Here is a 13,788-nt window from a genome sequence, read left to right on the forward strand (position 1 = left end):
TTTTATAAATATATAAAAAGGAAGAGGCTGGCTAGGGTGAACGTTGGTCCCTTAGAAGGGGGACTTAGTGGTAGGGGATGGGGATATGGCTGAGGTCTTGAATAACTTTTTTTGTTTCTGTCTTCATGGAGGAGGACGTGAATAATTTGCCGGGTGTTAGAGATGGAAAGGTGGTAGGACTGGAGGGTCTTAATGACATTACTGTTACTAGAGAGGCAGTGCTTGACAGACTGGAGGGACTGATTGTGGACAAGTCCCCAGGACCGGATGGAATGCATCTGAGGGTTCTGAAAGAAATGGCGGAGGTGATAGTGGATGCCTTAGTGGTTATTTTCCAGACGTCGCTGGATTCCGGGGAAGTGCCGGAAGATTGGAAAACGGCTAATGTTACGCCATTGTTTAAGAAGGGTGCCAGGCAAAAGGCAGGGAATTATAGGCTGGTTAGTTTAACGTCTGTTGTAGGTAAAATGTTCAAATCTGTCATCAAGGAGGAAATAGCGAGGCATCTTGAGAGGAATTGCTTGATAGAGCAGACGCAGCACGGTTTCGTTAAGGGGAAGTCGTGTCTGACAAATTTACTGGAGTTCTATGAGGATGTGTCTAGGGCGGTGGATAGAGGAGAGCCGGTGGATGTGGTCTTTCTGGATTTTCAGAAGGCGTTTGACAAGGTACCTCACAAGAGGTTATTGCAGAAGGTCAGGGGACAGGGAGTTGGGAATAGGGTGTTAGCGTGGATAGAGGATTGGTTGTCAAATAGGAGGCAGAGAGTGGGGGTCAATGGGTGCTATTCGGATTGGCGGATGGTGACTAGTGGAGTGCCCCAGGGGTTGGTGCTGGGGCCTCAGCTATTTACCATTTATATAGATGATCTGGAGGAGGGAACCGAGTGTATGGTGTCGAAATTTGCTGATGACACCAAGATTGGTGGAATGGCAAATTGTGCGGAGGGTGTGGAGAGTCTACAGAAGGATCTAGATAGGCTGGGCGAATGGGCCAGGAAATGGCAAATGGAATTTAATGTTGGCAAGTGCGAGGTGGTCCACTTTGGTAGGAATAATGGTAGGAAGGATTATTATTTACATGGAGAAAAACTGCAGCAGGCGACGGTGCAGAGGGACCTCGGGGTCCTTGTGCATGAGTCGCAAAAACCCAGCTTGCAGGTGCAGCAGGTGGTCAGGAAGGCGAATGGGATGCTGGGCTTCATAGCGAGGGGGATTGAATATAAAAGTAGGGAGGTCTTGCTGCGGCTGTATAGGGCATTGGTGAGGCCGCAGCTGGAGTACTGTGTGCAGTTTTGGGTGCCGTACTTACACAGGATATTTTGGCCTTGGAGGGAGTGCAGAGGAGGTTTACTAGGCTGATGCCGGAATTGAGGGGGTTGAGCTATGAGGAGAGGCTGAATAAATTAGGCTTGTGCTCGTTAGAGTTTAGAAGAATGAGGGGAGAGCTCATTGAGACGTATAAGATGATGAATGGGATGGATAGGATAGAGGTGGAGAGACTCTTCCCGCTCAGAAAGGATAGTAGGACTAGGGGGCACAGCCTCAAGATAAAGGGGGGAGCGGTTTAGAACGGAGTTGAGGAGGAACTTCTTCACTCAAAGGGTGGTGAATCTCTGGAATTCTCTGCCCGTTGAAGTGGTGGAGGCTACCTCGCTAAATATTTTTAAGATGCGGGTTGATGGGTTTTTGATAAGAGAGGGGATTAAGGGTTATGGGGAGAGGGCGGGAATGTGGAACTGAGCCACGACAGATCAGCCATGATCTTATTGAATGGCGGGGCAGGCTCGAAGGGCTAGATGGCCTACTCCTCCTATTTCTTATGTTCTTATGAATTAGGAGCTGAAATCAGATTATAGTGGTTGGGATCGAACTGCTGAAGGGATATGTAGCTGGCAGTGCTAATTGTACCAACTGTATGAATGTTGTTCTCTCCTTATAGCCTGCCACACTGGCAAGATTGTCATGAATTATGGAGCAAAAAGCGGCGAAGACAGAAACAATCCGGAATTAGCGATGATGCAGCGCCTAAAGTTCCTCGTAAGGATTCTGCTTTATGTATGGATGATAGCAGGAACAGCACACCTCAAGGCTTGCAGCTCTCTCAACATAAAACTCAGGGCAATTCCAGTTTAGGAATAGGTCAGTGATAACTCTGCTTTCTGTTGGTTTCCCATTTTCTCGTTTGTGCTGCATGTTCAATAATAAAAGGGTCTGCTATAAATGTGCCTTCAGCTTGTCTCCATGTTCTGTACTACAAAACTCAACTTGACCTGAAGTTCCCTTAAAATGTAGTCTGTTCTAAGTGACACTGGTGATAAAGAATGAAAAGGCCATTCTGCATACACTTCAATTTTCACCCAAGAGAAGGAAGCTGCTCAAGTCAAATATTCAATCAATAAAGTATTTGATAACTAGGCCACATATATTAACACCTTGCTTAGTTGCTGGGCTTGCATGTCTTGCAGTCTTTCCCTATTGTTCTAATTTCATCTTCATTTTTTCTTATTTCTAATACATTTGTTTCCTTTCACTTACTTCTCTAATTCCTTCACTATTTCTCTTCCCCCCCACCATGTTCCCTTGCTCATGTGTGTGTCCACTTGTATCTCTTTTAAACTGTTTTCTTCTTCCTCTGTTATTTTGTCCATTCCCCACTTGCTGCCTTGCTCATTACCTCTGACTTGCCTCTCTCTCGCAGAGTGTTTCTCACTGCATGTGCCATGCTTATCCTCTGTTTTATGGGTGCTTACACACTCTAAACCTCTCCCTACATGTCTCTGTGTCCCTTAGCAAAGTTTTATTTGTGCTTAATTTAATGAGGTAATGCTCTCAAGTCTGAACTAGAAAGTTATAGATTCAAGCTGCATTCCAGGACTTGAATACACAGTCTGAGCTGAGACATGAAGGGATGCTACATTGTCAGAAATGCTGTCCTTTGAATCAGACATTATATCAAGGGCACTTCTACATTCCACTGGGTATTAAAGATCATCAGCACTATTGAGAAAAGAATTGTTATGTTCACTTGGTATCTAACTAATGTCTTCCTTCTGCTAATAACACCAAAAATGATTAGCTAGTTGTTCACTTGGCGCTTACTCCTAAAAATGTTAATTTTTTGAGGGTCTGAAGCAGACAGTTTGTTTTATATTATGACTTACAATATGTATAGAGGCTACACTCAATTGCTTTCCTTATTGTTTGAGACCAGTGAAATTTCACAAGGCCACTGCTTCCACTAGGTGAAGACACATTTTTAAGTCCTGTTTTACAGTCATTGTGTGTATATATTTTGTCCTGCCATCCAGAAATTCAGGAAGCCGACCACTTATATGGATTTCAATTTTCATTTTCAACATCTCTTCAGTTGTCCGCTGGGTAAATAGGAACAGTATTTTAATTTTGAATTGAAAATCTTTTGATGCCTTGTATCACCAGAGCACAACTTGCAGCTCATGCAATACTGCAAGTGCTGAAGTAAAGGGTATATTCTTCCTTAAATTCCATCAAGGGTTATTTGTATTGGCCTATTTTTCAATGTCTGTGCATCTAGCAAGATCTAGTTCAAGCCTACCTGATCCTGTCTTTTGCCTGTTGCATCACAGAGCTAAACTGCAGCTCATTCTTCCATAGGGTGTACCAGTTAACAGAGCGACAAAGTTGTCCACTTTTAAGCAGTTCTTTTTGATGGAGAGCTAACGTGAAGCCATACTGAGTTGCTCTTAATTCTATACATTCAGTAGAAAGTTATCCAAAAATGTTATCTTTTCCTTTCTGACTAAAATGGTGTACGTTTATGTACAGTCTACATTATACAATTCTGGGTTATTCAAGCACTCTTGGTTTCACTAATAATTGGTGTTCATAATGATATGTGCTATCTACCCATGTCTTTTTCAGAATGCGCCAGATGCTGATATTCTTCTGCAACAAAGCTCTTAGTCTTTCTATGCAGCTATGCAAAGAGTAATTCCTATAGGTTCAAGCCCAGGTCTAAATTCTGATTTCACAATGTATGTAGTTAGCCATAAAATATGACCCACTGCTGCCACCTTTGCAGACGGTTTCACTTCTATATTGACATCCATGTTTGTGCTGGTTCTGTGTTAGAACATATGCCATGTACAAATAAAGGGCAAAAAACAGTCTCCTTCTGTGAATTGAAGTGTTCAAAACATTTAGATTCTGGCATGGGTTTTCCAAACATTACCCTGATATCAACCCGAATAAGAGAAATAATAATGGTGGTAAGATAAGGTCAAAAAATCTAATCTTTGTGTTGCCAGGGTCATAAAAGTTGAGGCAAACTTAAGTGTGTATAGCTAATCTGCTTATCTTCTAAAGAAACCACAGAGTATTTATTTCCCTATTTAAAACAAAACTGCAAACCTGAAGTAGATGATTGCGACTGATTGAAATCATAATTGTGTATGTAGCCTTTAATCTTGGGTTTGCACTTGTTTAAATTGATTGTAGGCTATATACTTGTACTTGTATAAGTGGTATTTCTAATTGGAATTTCTAGTAATAATTTATAGATTATTTTGCAGTTTAGACGCATTGTTTCTGTATTTCATCTTTTACCCCATACTTGGATCATTATCATGATGAGAAGTGATTTCACAATCAAGCTTATGAATTATACAAATGTAAAAAAAAAAGTGATCTATCAGGATTTTCTAATGATGTGTAAATTTCAAGTGCGAAATGTTCACATTTTACCAGTGCCATAATCAATTTGAAGATGAGGCATCCATAGCTCCATAAAGGAGCTATCCATAGCCACTCTGTTGGGTGACTCTGTTGGGCCAAATTGTCTGTTCTTGTGCTGTAATTACTGTGAAATGCAGAATAGAATGAAAATAAACAGATGCATTTAGGATTGGCCCAAAGAATAGTGTTTTCAATTCAGGCCTGTTGTCAATACTTTGAGTTCAGTGGCATCAATCACACTGTTAAGTAATGAGTATCATAATTTATGAAAGTTGATTCAGTGATCTATTGACATGTAAAATAGTGTGAACTGTGGGTGCAGCAGTGGAACCCCAGTGTGACCTGAACTGGATGGATATCTGGGCCTTTGCACATACATTTCTTCAATGTCTGAAGTTGGGCCAAGTTAACACTAGATGAGGTGAGCCTTAGTTTGAATCCTTAAGGTACTTTCTGCCATCACAACAACATGAACATCTCAAGCAGTGGTTATGATCAGATTCATTACATTCAATCTACGTAACTAATTTCCATTTAATTCTGTAAAAATAATAAACATACAATGCTACCTCTCTTTAGACTAAACTAATTGCTCTGCATTCTGACAGAGTCTGCTTTTTCTGGACCTTCAGCCATGCAGCTCCTTCTCTAGCAAACACTAGATCGTCTTTTGCGGTATTTCTTCCTTATTATCCATTTCGTGGATAAACAGAGATCATAGAATTTTCCAATGGGTGAGTTTCCCAATAATCCAGACTGAGTAACAGATCATTGTTTAGTGTCTGTGGAAAAGCAACTTTCCATTCAATAGATTAATGACTCTTCATGGGTTTTTTTTTAAAAACACGAAAATACATGCTGCTTTCTAGAAAACCCAGCATTAACTGAACTTTGTGCAAATCCTTTCTGAGAAAGCATGCTCAAAACATTTTGGAATGTAACAAATAAGATTTGCGATGAGATTTAATGCAGGACAGAGTAGATTTAAGGGTTTAGGATGGAGGAAGCCATACCCAGGTAGTTTAAAGCTATGCTAGCAGTGGGGGTATTGGTGATAACACAGATGGCCAGAGTCAAGGGTGCAGGAAAGATAGCAAGGCTGTGGGTGGTTACAGCAATAGGATGGGGGTATGGTCATGAGGGGAATAGTTTTGTGGTTAATTTATTGGACATGATGTGGGTATGCCGGCATTGGACTGGCTTAAACACAGTAAAAAGTCTGACAACACCAGTTATCAAATGAATCGGTTGGACTAAAATCTGGTGTTGTCAGACTTTTTACTAATTTATTGGAAACAGAGAACCAGTCCAAAGCAGTAATAACAGAAGTGTTGCGTGACTAGGACTTTATGCAGAGCAGGTTATGGGCAGGTTAGGCCTTGTGGAGATTTTAAGATGGATGGCCAACAAGGGGAACATTGGAATAATCAAATTAAGAGGTGGCGAAAGCAAATATTGCTACACGGGAACTGGACTAAAGTAGGGGTGTATGTAAGCAATGTTGTGGAGATTTTAATTGGCCATCTTGCTTATCAAAAGAATGTGGAGTTTGAAGTTTGGTTATGAGTCCAGTTGGACAGTAGAAATTAGCAACATCCATTTAATTTTGAGCAGGTGTATAGGGAAATGGATAGAGTCAGTAAAAAAGAAGCAGATTTTATGATGGGGACCAGGAATGATGGTTTTGGTTCTTTCTGTGGGAAATTGTGATTCATCAAAGTCTTGATGTCAGAAAGTATGACAATGATGTGTGGATTTGAGAGAAGTGAAGGTATAACAGCACTAATGTATCTACATCAGATGGACTGCACCAAGTTCAAGAAAATGGCTCGCCACCACATTCTTGAGTGCAATTAGGGATGGGCAACAAATTAGGACAATATTCGCATCCCATAAACAATTTTTTAAATGCAGAAGTTAATTAAATACGTATGGCTGACATCATTGAGGGATGGTATAAAGGCAAGGTAAAGCAAGGAAACCAGGAGCAGAGCCTGAAGGAACGTTGATATTCAACATAAGAAAATCCTTTCTTGAAATGCACTGTCTTTGTTAGGACATGTGATTGTACTCAAAAAGTATTCCTCAGAGGTTGACTGGGGAGAAACTGGATCATCAATCGTATCAAACACGGGAGGGATCATTTCTTGGTGTACCAAGTGGGAGACTCAAAAGTAAGATCATATGCTATCTTTTTAATATAGGAAAATGACCTAAGACACTTCACAGGATCACTTAAAAAAAACTTGTATGATGTCTTTCATGATCTCAAGATTCCTAAGTGCTTTACAACTGGTAAGGTACTTTTGAAGTGTAGTCGCTGTTTAAATGTAGGAAATGCAGCAACTAATTTGTGCACTGCAAGCTCCTGCAAATATGCTGATTGAGGGATAAATATTGGTCACGGTACTGAGGATAATTCCCCAGCTTTTTGACATTGTGCAATGGAAATTTTTTTATGCCCACCTGAGACAGCAGGCGAGACTTTGGTTTAAAATTTCATCTGAAAGACTCACTCACACAGTACGTTCTCAGAACTGTACCCAGGTGCCAGCCTAGTTTTTGTGCTCAAGTCTCTGGCACTGTACTTGAACCTTCTGATTCAGGTGGGCAAATGCTACTGATTGAGCCACGGTTGACAATTGGATTTTAAAAAAGGCACCAAGCCCAAGGGAATATTAGAATATTAGATTTGAAACTTGGTCAGAGGTTTTAAGGCTGGTATTAAAGGTGAAGAGATTTATGAGGGGGGGATTGGGGGGAGCAGTGATATTCAGAATTTGGAGTTGAGATGGCTGAAGGCATGGCTGCCATTGGTGGAATGAAAGGAGCAAAAGATGCACAAGGGACCTGATCTGGAGAAAGTGAGTGCTGGAGGATATTCAGAGATTTGGAGGTGTGTGGCTATGAAGTTATCTGAATGCAAAAATAATTTTAAAATTGAACATTTGGTAAACTTTATGTCAGTAAGCTCAAGCGTGATCGGTGAATGGGAATTGGTATGTGTGGTGAAAATAAGGTGCGGCATGTTCAAGTGCCATAGCAAGGAAAGGAAGGTTATAAATTAATGTATGAGGAGTGATGATGCAGTTTTGAATGCAGAAGACACACTGAGGAAACATTGTTATTAACTATGTCAGCTGGCACAGGAGCCAGGAGTGGTGGCTGAATATTAGGAGTTGGGTGAGGGGGATTAAAGGAGGAGGTGGATTCTTTGGGGCAAGTTTGTAGAGAAAGTGGCAGGGGCAACTGTGGAAATGAAGTCTTGAGTCTGAAATATATCCTAAGCCACTGCAACCTATGCATTATGTTTATGGTGCAGATACTGTTATATTGGCAAATAGGGCAGTTAATTCTTGTACATGGCAAGATCCAAGAAAAACGAATGAATGATTGGTTTTCGGGCTGTTGATTGAGGAAGGCACTGCCCCAGCTCATACTTTAACAAGTATCAATAGATCCTTTGTATCCATCCTAGCAGGGCATGGATCTTTATTCAAAAGCAGGAGTAAAACCAAAGACACATTACACAACAGTGGATATATCATTGATTATCGATTAGTGGGTAGGAGATACAATTAGCTTTACAGTAGATATGGAAAAGGAGGAGGAATAATCACATTAAATTACTCAACTGGAACAAGGTTAATTTCAGTCACATGAAAAGACACCTGGTCCAAATAGGCTGGAATCAAAGATTGGTTGATAAACAGTAAATGAGCATTGTGAGGGATGTGGTTTGAGACAGGTGAGACACACTCCCTAAAGCTAATGATGATGCAAGGTATCGAGATCAAAACAACATTGAGGAAGCTCTGATAACTATCAGGTTCAGAATTTAGGACAGTATCAAGCTGCGTGCAGATGTCCTGAAAAGGGAAATTAGAGGGCAAAAAGAGCATGGGAGAATTGGCTAGCTTTTGGCGTTAAGGGAGTGCAGAGGCTTTTTATAAATCTATAATTAGTAAAAAGTTAGTCAAAGGAAGAGCGGAGCCCAAAAGGAGAACTTTCTTTCGAGGCAAAGGACATGGCTGAGGTACTGAATAAATACTTTGCATCTGTCTTCATTAATGAAGGGAATGCTGTCAACATCAGAGTAAAGGCAGTAGAGAAATTGACAAGAAAGTACTGAAGCCCTCAAAAGTAGAACAGTCAGCCAATCAGGATGGAATGCATTTTCAATTACTAATGAAAGCAAGAATGGAAATTGTGGAGGCCCTGTCCACAATCTTCCAGTCCTCCTCAGATATAGGAATGGACAGAGGACTTGGAAGGTTACAGATGTTTACGCCCATGTGCAAAAAGGGGAGAGGTATGAACCTGAAAACAGCAAACTAATCATGATTACACTGGGGAAAGTGAGCCAATCATCACTGACAAAATAAATTTGTCACTTGGAACAATGTGAGTTGGAAAGTGAGAGCAGGACAGAAGGATTATGTAGTTAATGTCCGTATGGACTTTCAGAAAGCATCTTATGAAGTATCATGTTGTCAAAATAGAAGCCCATGCTATTCAAGAGCCACTGACTTTGTGGATGCATGATTGGCTACAGGACCACTGCTGTTTTTCTAGTTAATGGCCTGGATTTGGATATGCAGCGCATAATTTCAAAGTTCATACATGACACAAAACTTGGAAATGTAGCAGGAGAAGATAGAAATGAGAAGCAATATAAACTACATTCTGCATTTTTTAACTGGATATAGGACACACAAGTGTATATACACAAACTTTTGATAGCAGAATTGCAAATTGGGAAGACTGTTATGGAGACATAAAATTGTTGGCTTTAGAAATAGAGGCACCAGGACAAGGGTGTTGATGTAAATCTTTGTAAAACCCTACTTAGGCCTAGCTAAAGTATCGTTAGATCAATTCTAGAAATTTAGGAAGGGTGTCAAGACCATGGAGAGTGCAGAACAGGATTACTACAATGTACCAGGAATTAAAGACTTCAGTTACATGGTGGGACTGGAGAAACTGGAGTTGCTCTCCCTAGAGCAGAAATGTTTGGGGGTGATTTGATGGTATTCAAAATCGTGGAGGATTTTGAATGAATGAAAAGGGAGAAAGTTGCCACTGGCAAAATCATTGGGAACAAGACGCAGATTTACGATGATTGGCAAAAGAACCAGAGGCGACACGAGGAACAAATTTACACAATGAGGTATGATTTGAACGTATTGTGTGAAAAGTTGATTACATCAGATTCAATAACTTTTAAAAGGGAATTTTGGATAAAAAATTGGAGCAGGAAATTTGTAGTGTTATGGGAAAAGATCAGGATGGTGTGATTATTGAGTAACTCTTTCAATGAGCTAACACAGGCAGGTTGAAATAAATGACTTCCTTCTGGGCTACATTCTTTGTGCACTTGGGGAATAGAGGTAGTATCTGTCAAGTGTGCTTTGTCGAAGGTTGGTACTATGGCCATAAGATTGCATTTTCAGTTACTAAATCACATGAATTGCATTGAATCATTTTTATTTTGTTCTCCATCAAGGGTGTTTGAACTACAACTGTGGCCTCTGAAACTCTACCCTTTTTGAGCTTTATTTCTTACTGTTATTGCTATTACAATTTTGTTGGCATGAAGGTTTCCAGATTTTTAAATGCTTCATTGAGAGACAAATCCTAAATCAGAACTCCATGGAAAGGCATTCAGCCCTGTTTCACTGTTCAGTTAGATCACAGCAGATCTGTTTCATGTTTATCTACCATTGATTCACTTGACACAAGAACTAATAAAAGCCTATTGAAAATTTTAATTGATCTTTTCGAAGAGAACTCCAGACTTCCACTACTCTCTTAAGATGCTTCCTAAGTCCGTTTCTGAACAGTCTAGCTCTATTTTTAAGGCTGTGCTGTCATCTTCTGGATTACCCTACAGGAAATAATAACATTCCATTTTTTTGCTGCATCAAATCCATTTATCATTTTATGATTTGTTAGTATCAGCAACTTGATATTTGCATGTTATTGCGAAGCACAATTTGAACTTTGTAGGCAGCCTTTGAGAATCCATGGTTTATTCTCAAATGGCCTGTGGAAACAAAGGTCTTAATTAAGCCTTTGTACTCAAAGGTGGTGGGGTCATAAAAGAATTGAAATATCTTTTGAGTGGTGTACAGCGCAATGTGTTTATAGTACTTAACTGGCTTCTGCATAGTCCTGTATATGCATACATACGCTGTAGGATGCTAGAGATTTGGTTTAATTTTGTCTTTTATTTGTCTGGTTTCGAGGTCAGCACAGGCTTCGATGGGGCAGGCATGTGATTGATGTCTCTCTGTCTGCTTTAACAATGCATTTGTTCTGTAAATTACTTGAACCTTTCTTTGGGTTCTTGATGACAAAACAGTTGGCGGGCAATAGTTTTGGTATAACAGATTAAGATGATGTGTTAAGTAATAAAGCAATATTTAATTAGGCAGTAGTTTGTGAGTAACATGCAGCCTTTACTCCAAAGCAGCTTGGGCACAGATCGACCCTACGTATGGTCTGGTCTTGATTTTGTTTCTTTTCTTCTCCTATCTTCTTTCTTCTGTGAACTTGTACATGGTATCCTATCAGAAAATCCTTTTTATCCCTCTCTAGCTCTTATCCATGATTTCTCCTTTGTTTGGTGAAGGTAACTGACTCATACTATTCATAACGCAGTCCTGCAAATGGAGCGGGTATGCATCTTGGGGTCAACATTACACCAAGTTATAAACCACCTGTCTCCACTTCAGACAATTGTCAGGGGTGGGAATGATCGGTCATGGAATGAATTTTGTGCCAGGGGCCAAAGGCAATGACTCCAGTATTCCTAATATTTATTTGGCATTTACTCATCTGTTACTATGACACTTTGGAACAAACAACAAACCAGGTCATGTTCAAGCTACATGGTGCTCTGGTCAGGCCACACCTTGAGTACCACACACAGTTCTAGTCACAAGATCTAGAGGTGCCATGTAGCTCCTCTCTGCATTGTCAGTAGTCTGAGGTTTATTGTTTTTTGCATCTTCACCCACTGTTCCCTAAAGAAACTGTAAATTAGTGGAAAGATTTGCAAATTGATAGTCTGAAGAGCAGTGGTGAAAATCTTTGGATGTCTTTAGTCCATAGGGAGGTGACTGCTGAGTCATTAAATATATTCAAAATGAAGTTGGATACATTTTTGGACAGTAAGGAAATCAAGGGATATGGTGGGATAGTGGAATTAAGAAAGAAGATCCCCATTACCTTATGTAGCAGAATAGGCTCCCGGGGCCAATTTCTGATGTATTTGCTTCCATAGCCATAACCATTATAGCAGCTAATAGGGTTATTAATCCTAAAGAACAAGGATGTTATGAGCATTGGAAATAGGAAAGTTTAGGATCTGTCTGGTTAGATTATTCATGTTCTGCCCTGCAGGCATCGTTTTCTTGAAATAATTTAATTGACATTCTGTTATACATCCTGTCAGACTGTATTTCTCTCCCCAGGAGTATTCAGCTCAATCCAATCCATTGTTGATGTTATAATTGGCTGTTGTTTGTCATAATGAATGGTGGTTTCTCACTACAGAAACTTGTAAGGTATAAGATATATGGGTTTTTGTATATTTTCCTTTATATTATGAATTTTAGGTACTGCACTTTGTAATTGTATGGCATTTAGTAAGCAAAGAATTAATTCCTATGTTTTAATGGAAGATTGCTGCTTGCATTGATTAGATTAGGCATGAATAAAGGGTGTCACGCAGTGATTAGGGATAATATGCTGTATGACATTTTATGTAGACAAAGGGTAAGAAGTTAGAACAAGTCAGAATGATTAAATGGAAATCAGAACAGATTTTTGAATGTAGAGTCCATATTCATGATCTCCTTAAAGTGCATATTTAAACATTGATACTCATTTTATCCGTACATACCTGGTAGAATTATTGTTTACTGAACTAAGTTTCATGACATCTGCATATTTTGAAATTGTCTTGGTACATTGAGTTTATGTCTTGAAAGCATATCAAAAACAGCAATAGGTTTAGTATAAAATACTCTATTATACCTTACTCCAGTCCAAGAAATAGCCGTTAACTGCAGCTCTCTTTTCTATACCATGGCAAAATTTTACTACTAGAACCATACAGTGCAGAAAGAGGCTATTCAGCCCATTGTTTCTGCGCCAGCAAAAAGAATAAAAGAAACTAGCTACTCATTTTAATCTCACTGTCCAACAGTGGTCCTTAACCTTGCAGATTTCAGCAGTTCAGGTACAGATCCAAGTACCTTTTAAATGAGTGCTTTGGCCTCAACCACTAATTCAGGCAGTGAATTCCAGACACCCACGATTGTCTGGGCAAAAATTGTTTTTCCTCTAAGCCTTCTACCAATCACTGAAATTCCTCAGATAGAGAAAACTGGTCTTTCCTGCCTATCCTTAATTGGCCCCTCATAATTTTGTACACCTCAATTAGGCTACCTTGCAGCCTCATCTGTTCTAATGAAAACAACCCTAGCTTATCCAATCTTTCCTCATAGCTGCATTTTTCAAGCATTAGCAACATTCTTATAAACCTCCTCTGCACTCCCTGCAGAGCAATTATGTCCTTCCCATAACGTGGTGACCAGAATTGTGTACAGAATTCCAACTGGGGCCTAACCAGTGTTTAATACAATTCCATCTATCTGTTCATGAGATCCCACTTTTCTCTGACCGATTTGCTTTGTGGAACCTTGTCAAATGTCTTACTGAAATCCACGGAGGCAATATCCACGACGCTGCTCTGATTAATCCTACTTGTTACTTCCTCAAAAAAATCTATTAAGTTAGTTAAAAAAAAGTAATTTTTTTATTAGTTACAAGTAAGGCTTACATTAACATTGCAGTTAAGTTACTGTGAAATTCCCCTAGTTGCCACAGTCTGGTGCCTGTTCAGGTAAATACACCTGACCAGCATGGCTTTCAGAATGTGGGAGGAAACCAGGGTACCTGCAGGAAACCCATAGAGACACTGGGAGAGCGTGCAAACTCCACACAGACAGTGACCTAAGCTGGGAATTGAACCTGGGTCCCTGGTGCTATGAAGCAGCAGTGC

At 39.9% G+C, this 13,788-nt stretch overlaps 1 protein-coding gene across 3 annotated transcripts in view; it reads left to right on the forward strand.

The window, feature by feature from the left end:
- Nucleotides 1-13,788, forward strand: part of cdk13 (cyclin dependent kinase 13) — an 83,454-nt gene that overhangs the window by 56,796 nt on the left and 12,870 nt on the right. For 2 of the 3 annotated variants that reach the window (XM_080193626.1, XM_080193627.1), the window contains exon 12: nucleotides 1,942-2,141. In XM_080193626.1, the coding sequence (XP_080049752.1) occupies nucleotides 1,942-2,141 (200 nt within the window). The remainder of the gene's footprint in view (nucleotides 1-1,941; nucleotides 2,142-13,788) is intronic. The other variant, XM_080193628.1, reaches the window with a different exon arrangement.

The sequence above is a fragment of the Carcharhinus amblyrhynchos genome, chromosome 8 (genome assembly GCF_965287045.1).
Source record: "Carcharhinus amblyrhynchos chromosome 8, sCarAmb.v2.hapA, whole genome shotgun sequence".
Taxonomy (NCBI): Eukaryota; Metazoa; Chordata; class Chondrichthyes; order Carcharhiniformes; family Carcharhinidae; genus Carcharhinus; species Carcharhinus amblyrhynchos.